This window comes from Sander lucioperca, chromosome 22, assembly GCF_008315115.2.
Source record: "Sander lucioperca isolate FBNREF2018 chromosome 22, SLUC_FBN_1.2, whole genome shotgun sequence".
NCBI classification, from domain to species: domain Eukaryota; kingdom Metazoa; phylum Chordata; class Actinopteri; order Perciformes; family Percidae; genus Sander; species Sander lucioperca.
The window spans coordinates 23,075,330-23,096,451 of NC_050194.1; the positions used below are offsets into that span (position 1 = coordinate 23,075,330).

The window sequence follows — 21,122 nt, forward strand, 5'->3', positions numbered from 1 at the left end:
TCTGTGCTCCATGTGTAAGTGTGTGTGTGGGGGGGGGAGGAACACTTAACAGATGAGAACTTCACCTTATCTGTGTGTTCCACTGAGCTATGTAGATTTGAGCCTATGCACCTGATAAAACACTTAAGAGCGTGTGCGCACACACACACACACACACACACACACACACACACACACACACACGGCTAGTTTAACTGGCTCTATACACCAGTGTACAGTACCTGCCTGCCTGTGTGTGGCCTGCACCTTTAACTTAGCAACACAAGACATTATTCAAGTGAGTGCTTTTATAATAACACTAACACACTAAGCATTACATGCGCAAAATTGCCCTTACTCCAAACAAGACAATATTCCCAGTAAGCTGTTTACATGGCTTATGAAAATGAATATTCCACTAATACTTCCGTTAACATGCAGCTGTCAATAGGATTGTGACTGTGCTAACACAGCCTCCCTCTTTAATTCCTTCACCCACCTTACTGAAAAGGTCAGTGTTGCGATATTTGCGCATATCCAAAAACCTGTTGATATCCAGGTCTTTCATAATGTTTAAAAGTAGGTGTGTTTCTCCTTCAGACCAAAAATGTAAACAGGCAAGAGGCCTAAACTGGCGCAAACTGCAGTAAAAACCCCAACTGAGACACATATTCCGAATGCGCTGTATACATCTTCAAACGGATGCTTCTAAGGCCTGAATAATATCGGCATTTCCCACGTCTTTATCGGAAAATGCTACATTCAGAATAAGGCCTAATTATGCTGTTTACATGACCCATATCAAATTCAGTATTGTCATTGTCATATTTGGAATAATAGTGGAATATTAGTGTGCATTTAAACAGATTTATACAAGTTGAAAGATGTGAGTTTTTGATTACTAATATTATTTTGGATGTCAAGATTTTTGTAAGTGAGGGGGACATCGATAGGGTCCTCCCCGTCCCCTGTTGAAATTGCGACCTTGACTGAAACAATGAGTTGATTCATCAATTGGTCAATTAACAGAGATATTGAAAATGTTCATTACCGATCTTTTTTTTTTTTTATTGATTTTGATTTATCAAGCAAAACATCCACCACATTCACTGAATGTTGCTTCTCTGGTTTTCTGTTTAATATAAGTTATTTTAATATGTTGTGTGTGTGTGTGTGTGTGTGTGTGTGTGTATATATATACATGCACACACACACACACACACACACACACACACAGTTGGTCAGACAATATATGCAACATTTGAATATATTGGCTTCCGATGGGCACTTTCTTGACTGTCTTCTGATATTTTATACACTAAATGAGTTATCGAAAAAAAGAAGGACAGAGTAATTAAGTATTTGCTCACAGAGTATAACTGTGTGCAGTAATGTACCAATTGTCCATGAAGACCCTGACCTTGATATGCCTGTTCATGGCAGTGGACTGTGCAGCCCTGACCAGGCCCTCTAGCTCGGCGCCGCTGTAGTTCTTAGTCTCCGTCGCCAGCTCCTTAACGTCTACGTCACCGGCCAGCAGATTGTGCTGACGCATCTTTGCAGTGTGGATGTGGAGAATCTGAATGCGGCCCTTTTCATCCGGTAACCCTGGAAGGAGAGGGAACATAGGAGACTTAAAGCTTCAACACTGCCTTTTTTGACAATGATCAAGTCCCATATCCATAGCAGCAGGCAGCCAGTTAACTACCTCACTAGGGCTGCTGGTCTTAACTGGCTGAATTACTTTTAATTCAAAATTCCAAGAGCAAGTATTCAGTGCGACAGTGGCAAGGAAAAACTTCCTTTTTACAGGAAGAAAACTTGGGACAGACCCTGACTCTCTCAATGTTCACTGGTCTGAGGAAAAAGTTTGATGTTTTCATTGGTACAGTTGTACTTCCCTTTCCAGTCTACTGAGATAAACTGTATGGGGATAACACTAGAGTGAAACCTTATCAGTGCGTTTTTCACTTCTTACCAATCTCCATCTTCACCTCCAGTCTTCCTGGCCTCAACAAGGCGTCATCTATCAGATCAGGCCTGTTGGTCATACCTGAGGGAGGGACAGATGGACAGATAGCGGAAAGAGGAGAAAGCAGAGGAGAAGGATTAATGAGGGAGATGAGTTAGAGTGCAGATGTTCAGGGAAGACACCGGAGAGCCTGTGAGTTTGTAAATGTGTTACTTTCAAAGTCAAAGTATCTTTATTAGTCTCCCCAAGGAGAAATTTGTTGTGGACACTGGGAGAAATTGCTGCAAGAGTTACAACAGAGACACACAACAAGCACAGGGTTAAAACAATTAAAAGACAAATGTACAGTAAACATTTGGGCTACTCAGAGAGCTATGCAAATTGCAAATTACCATTTTCTATACTTGTGCAAAAAAGCAATCCTTCCTATATTCTTCTGTTCTCCCATACATGCCTTACAAACACCCATTCCTGCTTCCATAAGCATCCATGCATTCAGTCATGAATAAACATTCATTTATCCATTCATAAATATCCATACATTCAGTTATAAATATGCATTAATTCCTCCATTCATATCCATACATACATTCAGTCACAGATATACATTAATGAATTCATAGTCATACGTTCATCGCTGCTCATTAATGAGCTTGACTGAGAGAGGAACAAATGAGTGCTTATACCCGTTATATTTGCACAGAGGAACCCTGTACCTCTTTCCTGAGTTCAATAGCTCAAACTCTGAAGACAACACGTGAGAGTTATCAGATAGAATGGTCTTAGCCTGCCTGATTGTAGCCTGATCAAAAAGCTCCTGCGGGTTGAGAGGTGCAGGTGTTCCCATCATTTTGCCTGCCGTCTAAACTCAGATTGAAAATCAGAGTTTTGGATTTGACTGTCAAATTCCCAAACCAGCTGGTAATACCATACCGAAGAATTGACTCTATTGTTGCTCTATAGAGCGGGAAAGGAGGGGAAAAAGTATGTATGTAATGTGTGTGTCTGAGCACCTATGACCAGGATGTTGTTGAGCTGCTCCACTCCGTCTATCTTGGACAGCAGCTGGTTGACCACGGTGTCGTGGACTCCCGTGCTGCCCGCCATGCTGCCACGCTGCTTACAGATTGCGTCGATCTCATCAAATATGATGATGTGAAGGCTGCTGTTCGCCCCGAGCTGTGCAGCAGAGAGATGAGAAGGAAAATAAATGAAATAAAAGATAGAAAAAAAAAAAAGTGAATGTGTGAACTGTAAATAAGTGCTGTCTACTATTGTCTTTTACCACCTGCTTGCACTAGTAACTTGTCGTGCACGATACGTACGTGCCAGTTAATGGTGGTGTACAAGTTATTTGCTCAAAAAACCCAATATTTACTGGGGCGCCCTGGTAGCTCACCTGGTTGAGCGTTCGCCCCATGTACAAAGCCTCAGTCCTTACCGAAGCGGCCCGGGTTCGAGTCTGAGTCGCGGCTCTTTGCTGCATGTCATCCCCTTCTCTCCCCCCACCCCTTTCCTGTCTACATCTGTCCTCTCAAATAAAGGCTACAAAAAGCCCCCCAAAATAATCTTAAAAATATATACAGTATATATATTTGATATTTAAATGAGTCTTTGCTTAAATATCCAGAATATGTGTTCTTCCAGTGTTTCCCAAACTTATTTGGGCATCAAATTAAATGATTTCCCCATGTATTTTAATGTCTTCATGTATTATAATTGGCCTGTTTTGACAAAAAATGTTACACTTTCAGAAACAGAAACAGTTTTATAGCCAAGTAGGTTTGCATATACAAGTAATTTGTCTTGGTGTTTTGGTGTATAACAATTAGGAAAGTCAAGCGATGAAACCGAAAAATATATTAGAAAATATGAGGAAATACGTAAAAAATATATCTGTTATCTTTTATTTTGCATCCTTAAATGAAGTTTTTAGAAGATTTGAAAGTCTAAGAGTTTACTCCCAGGACAGTGTCCTGACCTGTTGCATGCTAATACATGGTTTAAACTGGACTATTTGGTAGCTAAAACTGAAATAAGGGCCTGGGACATTGCCATGGCCTTGTGAATTTATTAAATTACAATAAATTAATTCATTTTGAGTTATGTGAATATTACTCCCATATCAGAAAAAAATGCATTGGATTTCAAACACTTTTAGGCTACTGAATAAAAAAAATAAAATGACAATATTTAACAGGTTGAGTTATCATACACATGCAAAACTCAATGAAACCATGTACTGTCTCTGCATACAGAGGCTGATTTGTATTTTTAAACATTTCATTCCTTTTACAAGGATTTGGTTTGGACTCTGAGTCATGAATTGTTTTCTACACAAAAAAAATAATGTCAAATATATCACAAATTACAGTGAAAGTTTTTTTCCCCCGCAACAAATATGCTACACCTTTACATGGTCAACTAGCAGCTGGTAGGGATAACTACTTTGACTACTTTTGTAGCAGTAGCTCCAGATTAATTTGCCGAGGCTCAAAGTGATTCTAAATATAACATAAAATCATGTTAATATTTTCCTCCAAAGGACTCTGATGTTTTTCCTTTCACGGTGACCTGAAAATCAGTTCTGACCCTCAACAGAGAGACGGATGGAAAAACGGAGAGAGCAGCAGGGTGGGGGGTTATCCCTCCATCTACAGACCTGTCAGTCTCAGACGTAGCATTTAAAGCAGGTGTGGAGCTGTCCTTATTACACACTGGATGGTGTGTGTATGTGTGTGTCTGAGTGTGTGGGTCTGTGTGTGTAGGGAGGTCTAATAGGAGGTCAAAGACAGCCCAGCCCCTCATTAGGTGGTGAAGAGTGAGGCTCGACGCTGGTGTCTCCCATTCTAAACCAACCATCACTGCTGGGTTTAATGCATAACTGCCCACCCTTCCACGCACGCACGCACACACACACAAACGCACGCACGCACGCACACACTCACACACATGCACACGCACACACTTTACCAAAGTTATTACAGATATGTCTGGCTAAAGGGCAGATCTCTCCACTCCTGGAGAAATTAGTTTTTTTCTGTTTAGATAGATGAAATGTGTTTGTGGGGGATAATGGGAGAATACTGATACCCGAAAACAGACTTTTTCTCTGTTGTTAAGATAATAAGTTCAGCAAAGTAATAAAACAGACTCATTCATCAACTTGGCCATGTGGGTTTAGCTGTGCTTTAAATTCTACACCTCTTGAAAGCTCAAACAGTTTTTAATGTCCGGTGATAAAAGTAAAGAGTGTTTGAGAAACGCTCTTGTGCATGCGAGTATAGATATTGTAATGTGTCCTCCTCTTACCCTCTTCTGTTCCTCCTCTGCGTCTGCAAACAGCTTCCTGATGTTGGCCTCGGACTCTCCGACGTACTTGTTGAGAATCTCGGGGCCGTTGACGATCTTTGGCTCCCGGGCATTCAGCATCTTGCCGATCTGTCGTGCCATCAGGGTTTTACCGCAGCCTGGGGGTCCGTACAGCAGGATTCCCTTCACATGCTTACAGCCTGGAGACAGACAACACAACCAGGGAGAGAGGAGCAGAAGTTAAACTGAGCACAGATGTTGGGTTTTTTTCAACTTGTACACAGGTAAAATGTATCTACTAGTTATAACGCTCACATCTTTGTTAGGTGAAGCCCAATCAGATGTTTCAAACATGGTAATCGATCAGCAGTAATTATCCCTTTCAAGTGTAGGGTCTTATCCCCACATTTAGATCATAATTTGTCTTTTTGTCCCCATTTTCATTAGCCCACTGGTTTACTATTGGCATATGCTATGTAATAATGAGTATGAAAAGGTACAGTGGTGACCCATGAAGCCTAGTGAGATACTGCATTTATACAAATGTAAAGAAAATCAATATTGCGCAAGTTAATTTACTACATCATAAGATAGTTCAATAAATTATTCCTCCAGTGAATACAATTCTTCAAAAAGGTGTGTGCTGTGCAATCAATAACTGTCTTTGATTTAGGATTCTGTTGCTTTGATAAAGTATGCGTTTGTTCACTTGCATACTTTCACCATAAATTTATTGTCTCAAAACGTGCACGTCTCTGTGTGATGTTAATCTGTCTGATGAAGAGCAGTGTGTTCGTGGTGATAATAAACTGTTTTTGCGTTGGGAGATTCCAGCGTCCAGACTTCACTGACCATGAATTTATTACGAGGCAGTTCAATCTGGACCCAGCTGTTCTCATCACAGCACCGCTGATTTCCTTTTGTTTTTCTCCGTCTCCGTAAAGATCAAGTGTGCAGACTCAGACTGCAAGCTCTCCAGTCGACCAAGTTTACAGTGTAGGTCTTTTAATGGCCTTTTGCACCTGCTTAATGGCATTTAGCCCAGACTAATTGAGAGGCCCAAGATAACAATCTGAGCTGCCATTTGGGCCTGCTGAAGGAAAAGCAGCCAGGATGACAGGTAGGGGGGGTGGGGGGCGGGTTGAGGGAAGAAGAGGAACAGCTTCTCCAGCCGGGCGGGAAGGTATGTGGTTGTGTTGTGTTTGGGAGAGAACGCACTGAAGCTTCTGTCTGTCTGCTTCACCTCTCTGGGAGCAAAGGGGAGACAAGGTGAAGCTTTCAAACTCTTGCTCCGCCGCACACACAAATGTGCAACGTACACATGCACGCCACCTCTCTGTCAGCGCCTGCTCTCCCTGCCCCCAACGCCTGCCAATTACAGCTTTACCTTTAGCTGGATGCTCTATCAGGGCATGCCATCTCATTACAGCCGCCAGCTGGCCACAGTCAAAGGCCGACTCCTGCACACAACCACCGGGCTAAAGGTCAGCTCACACACTGCTGGACGCTGCCACGGGCTCTGAGCAACTGTGGGTACCAGATTTAAGTAATGTGTGTATTTGCCAAGCTCACCGGTCTTTACAACAGGTTTTCACAAGACGTCTGGGAGCAAGGATTAGGACTGATGTGACTGTACGTGTGTGAATGTGTGTGGGAAGGGAGGGTTTTGTGTATGACTCACAAAGAAGAATACCTGATGGCCCGTCGTAATCTGACAGCTGTCAAAGATCTATTAATGTGATGAGTGTGTGCAGGTCTCACTGTCAGGGGATGCCAGGCCCTTTAGTCATGGTCCTCGTCTGCTAATCAGTGATTGTTGGGTTTCACTGGTTAAAGCGATGACACATACCTCAAAGGAATTATTCAAAGTTTTGGTTTGCTATAATGCTGCTTTAAGGATTAAACACAAGCTGAATATAATAACTGAAAACTTTGTGATTATTTTTTGCCAGGTATTAGTAATCAGTTCAACCTGATGAATGAGAATTGAAGAGACAAAAAGTGTTTCTCGCAACATAATTGTGTTTTTTTTTTTCTTCATTTAGCATGATGAGAAAATGTTCTCACATCGCTTTACATTTGTTAGGAAAATTGAAATACTTTTCGTCGCGCTATTTGGAGTTTTGCCAGTGAACCTGCCCCTGTCTGGACTTCAGCGTGGGGCTGTGGCCCTGACTATGCTTCTCACAAGCAGGGTCATTCGTTCATTTCATTAGAGATCTTCTGCTGATGTCTTTGGGTTTAGAAAAGACAAGGTACACACTTAAGGGTAAATCCAACATGTTCTCTAAGATCTGGGACCTCTATAAAGCTTATCTGGCGAAGACAGATTGTTAACCAATTCTTTCCCATGGTTTTCACGTCAAAGACATGTCCTCCCCCTCTCTTTTTCATTTTCTACTATCATCATAAGTACTTTTGTCATTATTATTATTTCATCGTATAATCTGGCCAGCCATGTATTGTCTATTTTTGACCCCTATGCATGTATACGTGCGCTTAACCATATTTTTTTAGCTTGTCTGTATAACTGACCGGCTACGTAATGATCTATGGGCCTGAATTGTTCTTGTTCCGTTTGTGTTCTTAAACACGAAAAAAATTTAAAAAATAAGTGATGGCGGGATGAAAAGAAAGAGGGAAAACTCACCCATCTGTTCTACTATGTCTGGAGGGAAGACTCGGGAGGCAAAGGCTCTACGGAAGATGTCAGAAAACTCCTTGTCAAGGCCGCCAATACCCATCCTCTCGAAGTTCCAGTCTGGGCTGATGATGGACTGACGAGACTCTCGGGTCTTGGCTTTCCCTGGAGGAGTGGGACAAAAACACACTCTAAAGGCTTTGTTTAAAAGGAGAGTCTAATGGTTTATGATTATTTACTGGGGGGGGGGAACACTTGTATCTACTCTTATGTATACAGCAGGTGTTTCATTGACAGTTATAAGAGACTGTTGCAGGAGTCATTTTAAATCTCAAAATGACTATTTTCAGTGAAAATTATTAATTATTTAAAGTAGTGATGTATTAAACAAGCTCTGACTGAACTGCTTTGTCTTTTAAATGAGTTAAGAGTCAGTTATATTTCCACGTAGGTTTTTTTTTTTTCCAAATTCACCTTGCTGTTTTGGTGCTTAATAAAAATAAAAAATAAAGATAAAAGGGAGTACTGCAAAAGTTAAAAACATTATATATATATATATATATATAAAAATAAAAATAATAGAAAAAAATATACAAATTACAAATACAAAGTTGAAAAATGAAACAGAAAGAAATTAACAATATATCTGTTTTAAATGAAAGAGCTGTACAGTTTTAGAAGTTTGCAGGAACGTGCAAAAGGCCACAGTATGAAGTATAAAAAGAACATGCGCAATACAGTTTATAGAGATAATAGGCAAAACAATGTTTTAGCTTTGTTCAATATGCATATAAGCAGAATACATTACATTTACACCTTGTTACGAAGGTAAACTGGCCATCAGGTGGCCATTGGCTCAGTTGGACTTGTGAATGTGAAAGGGAAAGCGAGCTGAGAAAAATGTGACAAGTGTGCCCCCTTGTGGAGAATCCCCCTACAAACAGTGAATTTAAAAAACACACTTTTCTTTTTGTTTTTTATAAACACAGTAGTGTGAGGTTTGCTGTGGCTTCAGAAGCTGACTATCTGTCATCTTCATGTCAGCTTCAGTGGCTGTAATAGGGCTGCACTATATGAGAAGAAAATGCGATAACGTTGCTGAATATCGCGACAATGATATTTCTTGCGATAAATCAACGGATATTGAGGTGTACTCATTTCTGCATTTCCGCTGCTTTCAGTATTCTGCTATAATACGAAAATTGCTTGTTGAATTAAGAAAAAAAAATTGATTGACCATATTGACCAAACTGAACATTGAATTGAATATGAAAGGCACCATTGAAAAAATAATGACTTTAGATTTTAAAGTGCAGTTTTCTACTCGTAAAAAAAAAATCGGTGTCTTTCGCGATATGTCGCAGCCTTTTGCAATATGTGTATTGCGCCAGTTAATATTGCGATGACGATAAAAAAACAATATATTGTGTAGCCCTAGGCTGTATTTAAAAGGACAATTCCGGCGCAAAATGAACCTAGGGGTTAATAACATATGTGTACCGAGTCGACCGTTCTCTGAGATATGTTTTCATGCTAATCCAATGTGTCTCTAGCTTGAAACAAAATAGCCCAAACCGGTGATTAGCTTCTAACGCTAGCCTTCAGGGCAGAGGTTAAAGTAAAAAAAAAATCTCTATTTCTACACCACTAACAAGGATCAAAATAGCACCACACTTCCACGGTAACATAATGAGGGTCCCTACATGTTAACCGAAGCATTGAGAACTTTGTAAGTGTACAGACAGTTTATTAAAAAGATAGATTATAGATCAGTAGCGTTCACGTATACAGGCAGGCGCCGTCTTGGGAAAACAGTCATGACCAGTCGAACGACCAGTAACATAGCTAAACTTTTCACTTTACACTTTTTACTTTACCCTCTGCCCCGAAGGCTAGCGTTATAAGCTAATCACCGGTTTGCGGTAGCTTGTTTCAAGCTAGAGACACATTCAATAGCATGAAAACATATCCCAGAGAACGGTCGACTCGGTACACATATGTTATTAACCCCTAGGTTCATTTTGCGCCGGAATTGTCCTTTAACATTTGCATTGGCTGTTCGGTGGAGATTTGACCACAAAAGATACAAAGATGTATCTAACTGTTGTAAGTTGCTAACACTTACCAACCAGGGTCATGGATGAGCTCTCTGACTTCTCAAAAATCACCTGACCGTTTCCCAGCAACAAACCGATGTCGATCTGCAGAAACAAACAATAAAGATCGTAATCGTTTAGGACAATCGGCAGCTGCGTTTACTCTGTTTATATGTGTATACATACAGAACATCATGGGACAGTGACAAATGGCTCTCTAGTTACCTTTGGTTTCTTGCCAGAGGCATCTTCTCCCTTGAGGATGCTGGGATCCATCGCCTCAATATCCTTTATCACCAAAGCAAACAGCTTATCACAGCAACTAAACACCAGCTAGACAATGAAAAGAAAGAAATAAAGACAGAATACCTTTTAACTACTGGAATGGAAAATTGTTGTACTGGCATAGGGGAACATTAAACTAAATTAACAAATAAATGAAGATACAATGAATGCAACAAATGTAACAAAATCAAACAACTGAAACACTCCATTTCTCTGGTTTTGTGTAGCATGTTTGTGCTTTTACTGTGAACGTACATCAGTCACCTATGATTTAAATAGGAATAAGTCTCTCTCACAGCTACAGACCTGTAGTCAGCACTTCCACTAAATTCTACGATAAACTAAAGCGGTTGTCCAGTTTTTGAATATTTAGACTGGCACATTATTGCCCCCTTAAAGCCCCGAGCACCTGCTGGTCGACGCTGAAGGACTGGTTGTTGAAGTGCTGGATGAACTCGCTGGCCATGAGGTCCGAATCGTAGGGGTTGCTGTCCACACTCTTCTTCTGCAGGAAGTCAATTTCCACTGTCATGGTGCGTATACACTGTTTGGACTTGTCAAATGTGTAGGCTCTAACTATAAGGGGGTAAAAAAAGCAATAGGTGGTGAGGTTTATAGTTTAGACCAGTGTTTCTCAAATGGGGGTACGTGTTTTTTTTTCACCTTTTTTCGAAGTTTGTCACTTTTTAAAAAACATTTTTTGTCACTTTTGTTGATCAATTGAAAGGGGGAACATTATTGAAAAGAGTTTGAGAATCACTGGTTTAGACAACATCTGGATTATTTTTGATAGGACAGTTATTTCTACTTGAAGCCTAGCAAGCAACCCAAAAAATGGCCCAATTCCACTGTTTTCTGCAGGTCCTCATGAGAATATATCTTCCTTTTACCTTTGTACTGCCTAAGCTGCATTCATTGTTGAATAGAGCAGAGTTTGATGGTCGGACAACCAAAACAACGAGCTAAATGGAGAAAAGTGCAGGGTTGGGTGATCATTATTTGTGGGTTTTGCCTCTAGAGTCGACCCCTTACACATTTGATCAACCTACCAACCTTGAGCACCTACTATTATGTTATCTTAGTCTTTTGTATATTTGCACTCTTCCAACTTTGTTTTGCAACTGCCGCCCAGCAATTCCCTTCGGGATAAATAAAGTTTTACCTTATCTTATCTTAATCCATCCACACAAATTAGACAGAAGGAAGAAGAAGGTACAGAGCAATCAAAAGTAAAAGAAATTGACTGAAAAACAGCTTTTTCCAAGAGCTCCCCCCACTGCAAAAGATTGAAAGACTTGAATTGCTGTTTTGCACAAACAATCCCTTTTATGCTGCTACATTACCATCACCACTGTTTTAAAAAGGTCACTTTTTAAACACTTGTGTTTTACTATTAAAAAAACTTGCATACATTTAGCTGTTATTCATGTTTGCTCTATTCGTCTTTGTTCCATTTACTTTTTGTTCTATTAATTAAAATATTTTATGCACACTGCTGAAGAGCTGCTCAACCGATTTTCAATAACAATCTACAATAAAGATCTATCTATCTATCTATCTATCTATCTATCTATCTATCCATCCATCCATCTATAAATGCAATAACCAGAGTTTGGCAACCAGATGTCTCCATTTTGTACTGCCTGTATCAAATGCTTCGAAACACTGAACCATTTTCAAAACAATTGCATCATAGAGATGCAGTTCTTCAGAAAGCAATGTTTCTCCCGTCACTACTGAATATCACCCACAGCTCTTTGGCACATCTACTAGTATCTTTAAGGCCCTGTTTACACGACAACGCTCGTGGGTGAAAACGACAAAATATTTTATCAGATGTGCCTTTCGTTTAGACAGTGACGGCGTTTTTGGGGCTTAAAAACGCAAAAAAAGTGAAACCACCCTCCAGAGTTTCTCGTCTAAAAGGGTAAAAACGCAAAAGTCTGCTCCGATCTGCTCACGGTGGCACCCCATATTTCGTTACATAAATCAAAATGTAGAGTGATTACTCGCCCATGGCCACTCAGCCGTTGGGTATCCACAGCCTGCCTATACTTGGTCCGGATGGCTTTCAGCTTTGATGATATCTGACTTTTACAGATAGCATCTTTCTCATGTGGATAGCACGTTCCTCCAGGTACAGGATACTGCTGAAGACATTGGGTTCATATGTCTATATATTTTGACTGGCAGGACTCCCAGTCCACGCCCTGTTGTGCCTTTGTAATCTAAGGTTGTTTGGAGCAATAACTCCACCTCCTCGTCTGTCTAGACAAAATTGTTTTTGGGTTGTTCGCTTCGCCATGTTTTGGTTTCGCGCTACTAGGGAGAGGAGAGGGAGAGAGGAGGAGGAGAGGGAGAGAAGTAGAAGGAAGGTTCTACGCAGGCGCGCGGACTTGGTGGTGTTGTGTGGCAGCGCTTCACACTACCGCCTAGCCGCCTGGTGTGCATACTACATCGAATTTCACGCACTTTTGCGTCACCATATGCATGCCAATTTCCCCCCCAAAACGCTCGTCTAAACGCGGAATAAAAAGTGAGAATGCAACGCCACTTTTGCGTTTTCTCTTCAGTTTCCGTCTAAACACAGCCTGAGATTTATGGTCCGATCATGTTCAATTAGACAGACACTAACTAGACAGCAGGGTCTAAGCCCGTTAGTACATTGGGAGTGGTTACCAAATCAATTAATGCCTTGTTAGCAGGCATCAAAACAGTCCTTTAATGCGAGTAACAAAATCAGCAACTAAACTGGCACTTCCTGAATTTGACATGATTTGTGGTGCCCTATTTAAATTGTCTGCATGTCTTCAAACTGCTGCTAATGCCTCATTATGGAAATGAGATATACTGTAGGTGGCCCAGGTAATTAGGGAAATTACACCCGCAATAATGCTGCATTAGTCATATCACAGTTCCCAGGAGACACTCCTAAAAACTTAATATTCATCTATTCATTATGAAAATGAATGTAATGTTCAGATATTCTGAAATGGTTGATTTAAACAGAAAGAGAGAGAGATTATTTCTTTGATCGAATCATTCATAAAAAAAAAAAAAAGAGCCGTGGCCTCGCTGGTTTTATTTTCCAAGACCATGTCAAGGAAGTTTAGGGTATCATGAGGTTTTTTTTCCACTCAGTGGATTATATTTTCATTCCTCCTTTTCACTCCTGATATGCAGACAGTATCATAATAGCGCCCATTATTTTGGGCTTCAGTTGGCTTGGAGCGAAATACTTCAAAGAACTGGTCTTCTCTTTCTCTGGATGCTGGCCAGCCTCTGAGACAGATGTGCAATGACACCACCTGCCCATATTGTTATACTGTCTCTCCCTGCTCTGGGTAAATCATGTTCCCTCCAGCCCTCATGACACCTCGATAATAGCTAAACCCCCTAACCCTGCGTATAATTAGTACTCTGTAGGATATGACCATCAGAAGTTGGCACAATGAGATGCTTCTCTGGCAGCGAGAAAGACAGCAGCCTTTAAAGAAATCATGCAACTTACATGTGACTGACTTTAAAGTCTGAGGGTTTGATGTCTGATGTTTCTACTGCAGTGAAGTGTCTGTGACTCAAAAGGCATTCAGTGATAAGAGAGAATGACTGTCAATCACTGCTAAATCAATAGATGACAAATTAATGGCAGCCATTACAAAAGGCTGAAAGGACGTCGTCGAACAATCAGAAGTCTGTGCAGCTTGTAGATACTGTACACGTGAGGCACGGCTAACCTGTTCCCAGTAGCAACCAGTATTTGTTTAACTTTTCATTTAACCTGAAAACAGCTGGTTAAGTCATCATTTTTGTTAGCTGAAATCATTGTGTGATTTGCCACAGCAAAAAAATCAATTAATCTGCCATGTTTTATTTGAAAAGTTGTTTTTAAGATTATTTTTTCGGGCATTTTAGGCCTTTATTTCCATAGGACAGATGAAGACATGAACGGGGAGAGAGAGGGGGGGAATGACATGCAGCAAAGGGCCGCAGGTCGGAGTCGAACACGCGGCCGCTGCGTCGAGAAGTAAACCTCTATATATGTGCGCCTCCTCTACCAACTGAGCTAACCCGGCCATAAGTTGCTAATCTTAATATTTTATTTTCTGCTGACAAAGCATCAGATGTTACTTTGGTTAATTGATTGCCTAAAAGCCCAGTAGATGAATTGTAATGTCTTCAGGTTTGATAGATGCATACTGTAAAGACGCAGATTTGAAGGATAGGCCAAAACCAACAATGTGTTAGCCCGTCTCCCAATACAATACTCTACCCAATACAAGACTTCCCTGCCCTGTCTTTGGCACGCAGCCCAAAGCCCATCTGTGGCAAAGGTAAATTGTGAAAAATAGCTCACAAAACATGCAGTTCCATAATTTTTTAAATGCTCAGTAATGTCCTAAACCAGCTGGGCACTGTAGTTGTTGGCAAACGTAACTCAAACAGGAGGAAATAGTGCATTTGTTGGGGACTATTTTTAGCGGCAGATTCATCCACATTAGGTGCTCTAGTGAGTATTTGTTGCATCAGGACGGTGTGTGTGGGATTGAGTCAAAATAAACTATGTGTTCGTGGTAATGAAGGAACATTTCACCCAGTGCAACAGTGGGGCTCACTGATGTTTTATTTAACATTTTTTTGGACAACAATGGAGCTCTGTGGCACAGAGGAAGATCATATATCAGGCTTTGATAAACATTAAATACTTGTTATTAGATAAATTGTTGGTTTTGGTCTTTTCGTGGGAATTGTTGACAATGACAAAAATCTAGAGAATCACAGGTGTTATGCTATAAATGTGAAGCTTACCTTGAACTTCTTGTCCAATCGATAGGCCGGCCCATTTTCTCTGTAAAGAAAAAAAATTGATTTAGTGTTATGTCTCATCATTTCCTTTTGTTTTAGGGCACATTATTGCAATGGAAAAAGGCAATCGGTAACAATTTAGCCACCAATGAGGCAATTACATTTTCCAGAAGAACAAAGTTAACAGACAAAGGATAGCTATACTTTTTCAGTCAACAACACTACGTGTTTCAGAGACATCAGTGCAACGTTCCTCTGCAACATGGTCTTATTTCACAACACTTCTTTACACTAAAATGCAGCAACTTTTATCTATATTTAAAACATCTTTAATGGTCTACTTTTTAACAGAAAGTAGTTTTTCAGATGTCAAATATGAATCTATCAATCAATGGATAATATTGAATGACTTCTGGTGGTAAAATAAGACCGGCGTCTGGAGGAGGTTACAGTAGTACCTGTGTGCCGTTGTGGCTGCCATAAAGACGGAAGAAGAGCAGGCAGAGAAAGGCAAGCAAAAAAGGAAAGAGCAGTAACAGTTTGAGACAAACAAAGAGGTCCATGCAAAGAGCCCACAGATCAATATGCAAGAAGACAGCATCACTTTTCCCAGAGAACATCTTGATTTGGTGACTATCAAGGTTGGAAAAAATAAATAAATACAAAGTGTGCGATGATTGTAGTGTTGATGATTGTACAGTTTGCTGAATCCAACCTCACCTATTAAATAAATGTATTATTTAGAGAGAAAATATAGCCATACATTGGTATCTCATTTTATAAGGAACATCAAGCATCGAAGAACACAACACCAATCACTGAAAACAGTTTAGCAGCGATGCACAGCTTCCATCAGGTGACGCAGGAATCATCGAGAACATGTGGGACAACTTGGCTCTTAAACACTGAAACCTACCTGTGGCAGGCTGAAGGCAATGGTCCCGAGGTTAACACTGGGATGCCTCTTCAAGGTGAACACGTACTTGTGGGCTAAATTCCGCACAGTCACATGTCTGCATTGAAGTGGAACAATAGGGAGACAGAAGGAAAGGATTCAGTGTGGTACAGATCTAGTGTCAGCCCATGTGTTGCTGTTCTTCCAGAGGGAATCCCACTCACTGTTCTGTCTGTGGCTCCTTATCGTTGATGACGGCACAGTTGCTTAACGACAGTTCGTCTGTTGGGCATCGAGCCACTTGCATCACCTGAAAAGAGAGCAGAGAAAAATGAAAACAGTGACTCCACTGAGAAAGTCATATTTATAGACAGTATGTGAATGATGTGGGTTTTTGAAAGCTGCTACTCCAAATTTAGTAAAACTACTAAATAAGCCATTGAAGGTTCTTTTTTCAGTCCTCTTGAAGCTATTTCCTTTTAATTTATTGGCAATGGTATAAATCAGTTTATGGTAAAAAAAAAAAAAAAGGGGCAAAAAAAGTATACATGTACATTACAAGAACTGCTAGTGCCACAGCTGAAGTACTGTAAAAAGCCAGTATTGTGGACTGTTATGGATAATCATTTACAGAGTTTATAGTCCATATGCATAGATCTCAATACAGTTGGACATCTACAGAGAAAGACACATTGTGTACTTTAGCACCCTTGTGACTTTGCTCCCCTTCAGCATAGAGATCACTCTCACAAAACCACCATTACATGTCACGCATGTTGCCATGGTGATCAACCTACACGGATAAAGCCTCTCGAGACCTTCAGGACACAGGAAACATCCTGCTAGGTCTGATGCTCCTTAAAGTCTTACTCTATTCATTGTTTAAATGTCAAGTGTCTGTATGTCAAGTGTAAATTTAGCTTCCTCTGTCTCTGACAACCATTAAGATGAGAGATCTATATTTGGTGATGCAACAGCTTTCATTAGCACTGTCAAATGTCCATTGTAGTTTGCTTAAATAGAGGGTGAAATAAATGTAAAGTATTGTCAAACGCACATAAAGTGCAGACAGAGAGCAGTGTTGCAGAGGTTCCTGTTGTCTTTCCTATACAACGTGATGGATTGCAGTGATTGTCCATACTGCGGAACAATTGGATCCGAGACATTCAGAGATACCATTATGTGCTACACACAGTGGACTTACTGAATTTGTATTGACTTTTTTTTCTGCTTAGCCTTACTAACTTGTGAAAGGAATTCCTTCATGTTCAGGGTTTTTCCTGGCTCAGAATGGGCCTTTGTGGGGGGGAAGGGGGGCATATTGAGCGGCCAGAAATGTTGAGCATCAAACACTTAATTTCCTGCATTCTGATACATTTTTAGGCACCAATTTATGGTGAAAACGTCTTTATTTATGTCAAGGAAAGCACAAAATTCTGATGGCAGGTAACAATTAAAAATATAATGGAATATAATGCTGGTAGTAGGCCTGCACGATTCAGCGAAAAATATGAATCACGATTTTTTAACTTAGAATTGATATCATGATTCTCTGCCACGATTTTTTTCTCACAAAGTGTAATGTTTATTGCACACATGAACCATGACAAAACAAAACTAATTGGCAATACCAAACATAAAAAAAAATGTTGGCATCATTTTTAATTGTGGAGCAGTTCCTAAAGTTCCATAATATATACCAAATATTTCAGGCTGAATTTTGTGTATAACATTATGCACAAGATATCCAGAATATTTTCATTTGATGAACTTAGTGCAGCCATAAAACAAGTCTAAGGTTTTAAAAAATGTTACTCAGTGTAAACATCACATAGCTTCAACGTGCTATTTACATTTGCACTGTTTCCTATTATTATTATTATAATTATGATTATTATTGTGGCTTTATTTTTCACATGCTGCCTTTTAAAATGGTTTTATCTTGTATATTTGTAGTATATATTGTAGATTTTACATTGTTCGGCATTCTGTGGACATCTAAGGTAGAATTTCATTGTACAGGGTAGGGGTCCATGATATATCGACTCAATATCGTTATCGCGATGTCACGTTGCGCAATATTATATCGAAAGTGTCACGATAAGTATGCAATTTTTTTAATATTTATTTTTATTGTTTCTAACATGTCCTGTTCTGTAGACATGGTCGTTATTTATTTATTTATTTATTCATGTTGTACCAGTCCAAAATGACTGTCAGTTGAAATAAACCTTGTGTTGTAAGAAAACTTGTTTAATTTGTTATGAATCTATTTTGATGCGTTTTTCTATAACTTTTGTAATTTTACATATGTTTAAAAATATCAAAAAGAATATTGATATCGCAATATTCATAATCAATATCGCAATATCACATTTTGTCAATATCGTGCAACCCTAGTACAGGGAAACATGTTTCCTTACTGTGCATATGACAAGGAAACGTTGAACTTGAATGATGAGCTAAATACATAATATATGATTCTGTCAGGCAGTGTGGAGAAAGGTGGTTTTAACAACCTTAAAGCTACTTAAGGGGGAAATGGAAGTGGGGAAACTGGATGTTAAAGAGCTAAACATCATTATATCTAGAGGAAAGCTGCAGCTCTTCTATCTCTGCTCACTCCGTGAGTGATTTACTGCCATTGCCTCACACTGAACTACTCAACAGACAGCAGCAAATCATCATGGGACTGCTGCAATATTGTTGGAAAGCAGTCTGACCCATGGTATTAGCTGCTGGCTGGGTGAATCGGCATCCCGATAGCTATGATGAAGCAAGCAACTTCATGATCCACTGTGATGAAATGTCTACTAAAGGTTCGCCTTTACTTGGTCTCAACTGTTCTACAATGTAGCCTAGACCTAATAAAAGTACCAACAAAAGTAGATAAAGTATTTATGGTCTATTACAAATACCTAAGAGACTATATGACAACTAGCAAATGTCTGTGGGATGGAAAACTTCACAGTATCGTAGATTTGGATTAAACCAGTTTGAATTAGGTTAATAAGGATAGAACCACACAAATACCCATCACTGTTCAGTGTCGACACAACATAAATTAGCAATATATACGGCCATGGATCAATGTAACCAAGGTTAAAGGGCATTGACTACGCTTAACAAATAAATCAGGAATTAAGGCCATGATGCATGTCATTATTTTGTATTACATGTAGTTTCCCTGTCATGAATAATGGGCTTGGTGGTAACTAGATGTATTGTATAATAGAAATGTAATTTGGGAGATGCTCTCATGAGGGTTACACACGTTACAGAACTCCTCATTCTCTGTGGATCAAAAAATCGACCTATTAAAATCAACAATATAATAGGAGTATTTCCGAGGATACTGTCAACCCAGTCATTTACATTTTTAAGAAAAGCCCAATCTTATTAGAAACTAATTAAGTTGCAGCAAACCGATAGAGACACACCCAGCTAAAAATCCCTCTACTCCATCAGCTGAGGAAGACAAGTAAGATGCGGTTGACATAGAGCTGGGTGATATGAAGAAAATCAAATATCACGATATTTTGGACCAAATTCATCGATGTTGATATTGCTGCGATATTGTAGGGTTGACTTTTGGTGCTTTTACAAAAAATTTACACATTGACATTTTAGACAATTATTCATTAATAATGCAGATACAATGACTGAGTGGGTAAAGGCAAATAACAGAACAGCTAGAACGGTCTGGTGAGTTCAGAAAACTACATCACTTTAAAACCAGGAAAAGACAACACTTGTGTCAAATCATGATATTACGATATCCAAAATCTAAGACGAAATCTAGTCTCATATATCGATGTCGACATAATCTTGATATATTGCCCAGGCCTAGGTCGACAGCTCCAAAAAAAGGCTAGTGGCTATAGCTTGTTTTGGTAAACTCTCTTAACTAGTTTAAACATAAACTGAAATCATTCATTGATTAATCAACTGACAAAACATTAATTGCGGCACCATTGCGTTATTTTTTAAAGCAAAAATGCCAAGAATATGTTGGCTCCAGCTTCTCATACGTGCATATTTACTGGGTTTTTGTAGTCTTCTGTGATATTAAACTGATGATTTTTGATTTTAGACTGTTGGTCGGACAAAACAAGCAATTTGAAGACGCCACCGGGCTCTGGGAAATTGTGAAGGACATGTTTCACTATTTTCTGACATTTTATAAAGAATAATAATGTAAATAATTGTTATCTGCAGCCATAATAGTAACAATTTCAATGAAGGTAGGACTTATATTGCAGGGCTGTTGTATTAGCCTGCAATACAATACTTTTAACTAGCTGTACCTAATAAACTGACAACTGCGTGTATGTGTAAACAGCTGCATAGTGTCATAATGAAAAACTACAGCTAGTTGAAAATTGCCCCCTGATGTAAGGAGTTAACTGAGCATTCAACATCAGTCCAGTTGATCTCACTTTAGCCATTTAATGCAGCTAACATTACATTTCCTTAAGAGTCATCGTTGATGTAGCTAGCATCCCAAATCGGAGCTATATTTACAACCCTTAGCAGCAGTTTTACATCGAAGTCAATAACAATATTGACAATACAATTCAGCGACTCTGACTGCTCGGTGGCTAAAATACCCAAGCTGTTTCACGTATTAATTTACATCTAGCACAACAATGCTAGCAGTGGTCACAAGATACTCCATTCCTCTTCCGGACTGCCTACGAAGTTTTGAATGACATCTGATTCTGCCACACAGGCCAGTGCTGTGCTGGCTCACTTTACGTGTAACAAAAAAAAAGCTTCTAGTCCTTTGACTACACGTTAGGTTTAGTATTCAATGTTTTCTGTTCGTGGTCTATTTAGGTTATAATATTCGCTTCAAATAAACTCACCCGGTCGGTCATCTTTGTTTGTTTTTTAACTCCTGTTCAAGTGTAATTCAGCAAAAAGGTTCCGCTGACAGAACAACTGTAGCGTTGAGAAAGTGACGTGCTAAGAGGCGGGATTTGCCGAAGCGTGGTGACGTAATCACGCACAAGATACGTAGATAAGTGAGCGATGTAACACGTATTAACCTCTTATATACTGTCTATGGTATTAGCACACAACAAAACATGTATTTTATTAATCGTTTATGAATAATAGCATTCTGAGGGATTA

At 39.6% G+C, this 21,122-nt stretch overlaps 1 protein-coding gene across 2 annotated transcripts in view; it reads right to left on the minus strand.

Moving 5' to 3' along the window:
- Nucleotides 1-20,988, minus strand: part of LOC116061230 (vesicle-fusing ATPase-like) — a 33,637-nt gene extending 12,649 nt beyond the window's left edge. The window contains exons 1-12 of one of the 2 annotated variants that reach the window (XM_031315282.2): nucleotides 20,855-20,988; nucleotides 16,211-16,296; nucleotides 16,008-16,104; nucleotides 15,095-15,134; nucleotides 10,695-10,861; nucleotides 10,226-10,333; nucleotides 10,030-10,105; nucleotides 7,914-8,069; nucleotides 5,264-5,463; nucleotides 2,965-3,130; nucleotides 1,958-2,032; nucleotides 1,400-1,587 (exon numbers count right to left, since the gene is read on the minus strand). In XM_031315282.2, coding sequence (XP_031171142.1) covers nucleotides 1,400-1,587; nucleotides 1,958-2,032; nucleotides 2,965-3,130; nucleotides 5,264-5,463; nucleotides 7,914-8,069; nucleotides 10,030-10,105; nucleotides 10,226-10,333; nucleotides 10,695-10,861; nucleotides 15,095-15,134; nucleotides 16,008-16,104; nucleotides 16,211-16,296; nucleotides 20,855-20,866 — 1,371 coding nt within the window. In that variant the 5' untranslated portion in view covers nucleotides 20,867-20,988. Of the gene's footprint in view, nucleotides 1-1,399; nucleotides 1,588-1,957; nucleotides 2,033-2,964; nucleotides 3,131-5,263; nucleotides 5,464-7,913; nucleotides 8,070-10,029; nucleotides 10,106-10,225; nucleotides 10,334-10,694; nucleotides 10,862-15,094; nucleotides 15,135-15,549; nucleotides 15,566-16,007; nucleotides 16,105-16,210; nucleotides 16,297-20,854 lie in introns of those variants that run through there. The other variant, XM_035997555.1, reaches the window with a different exon arrangement.
- Nucleotides 20,989-21,122: the final 134 nt, after the last annotated feature.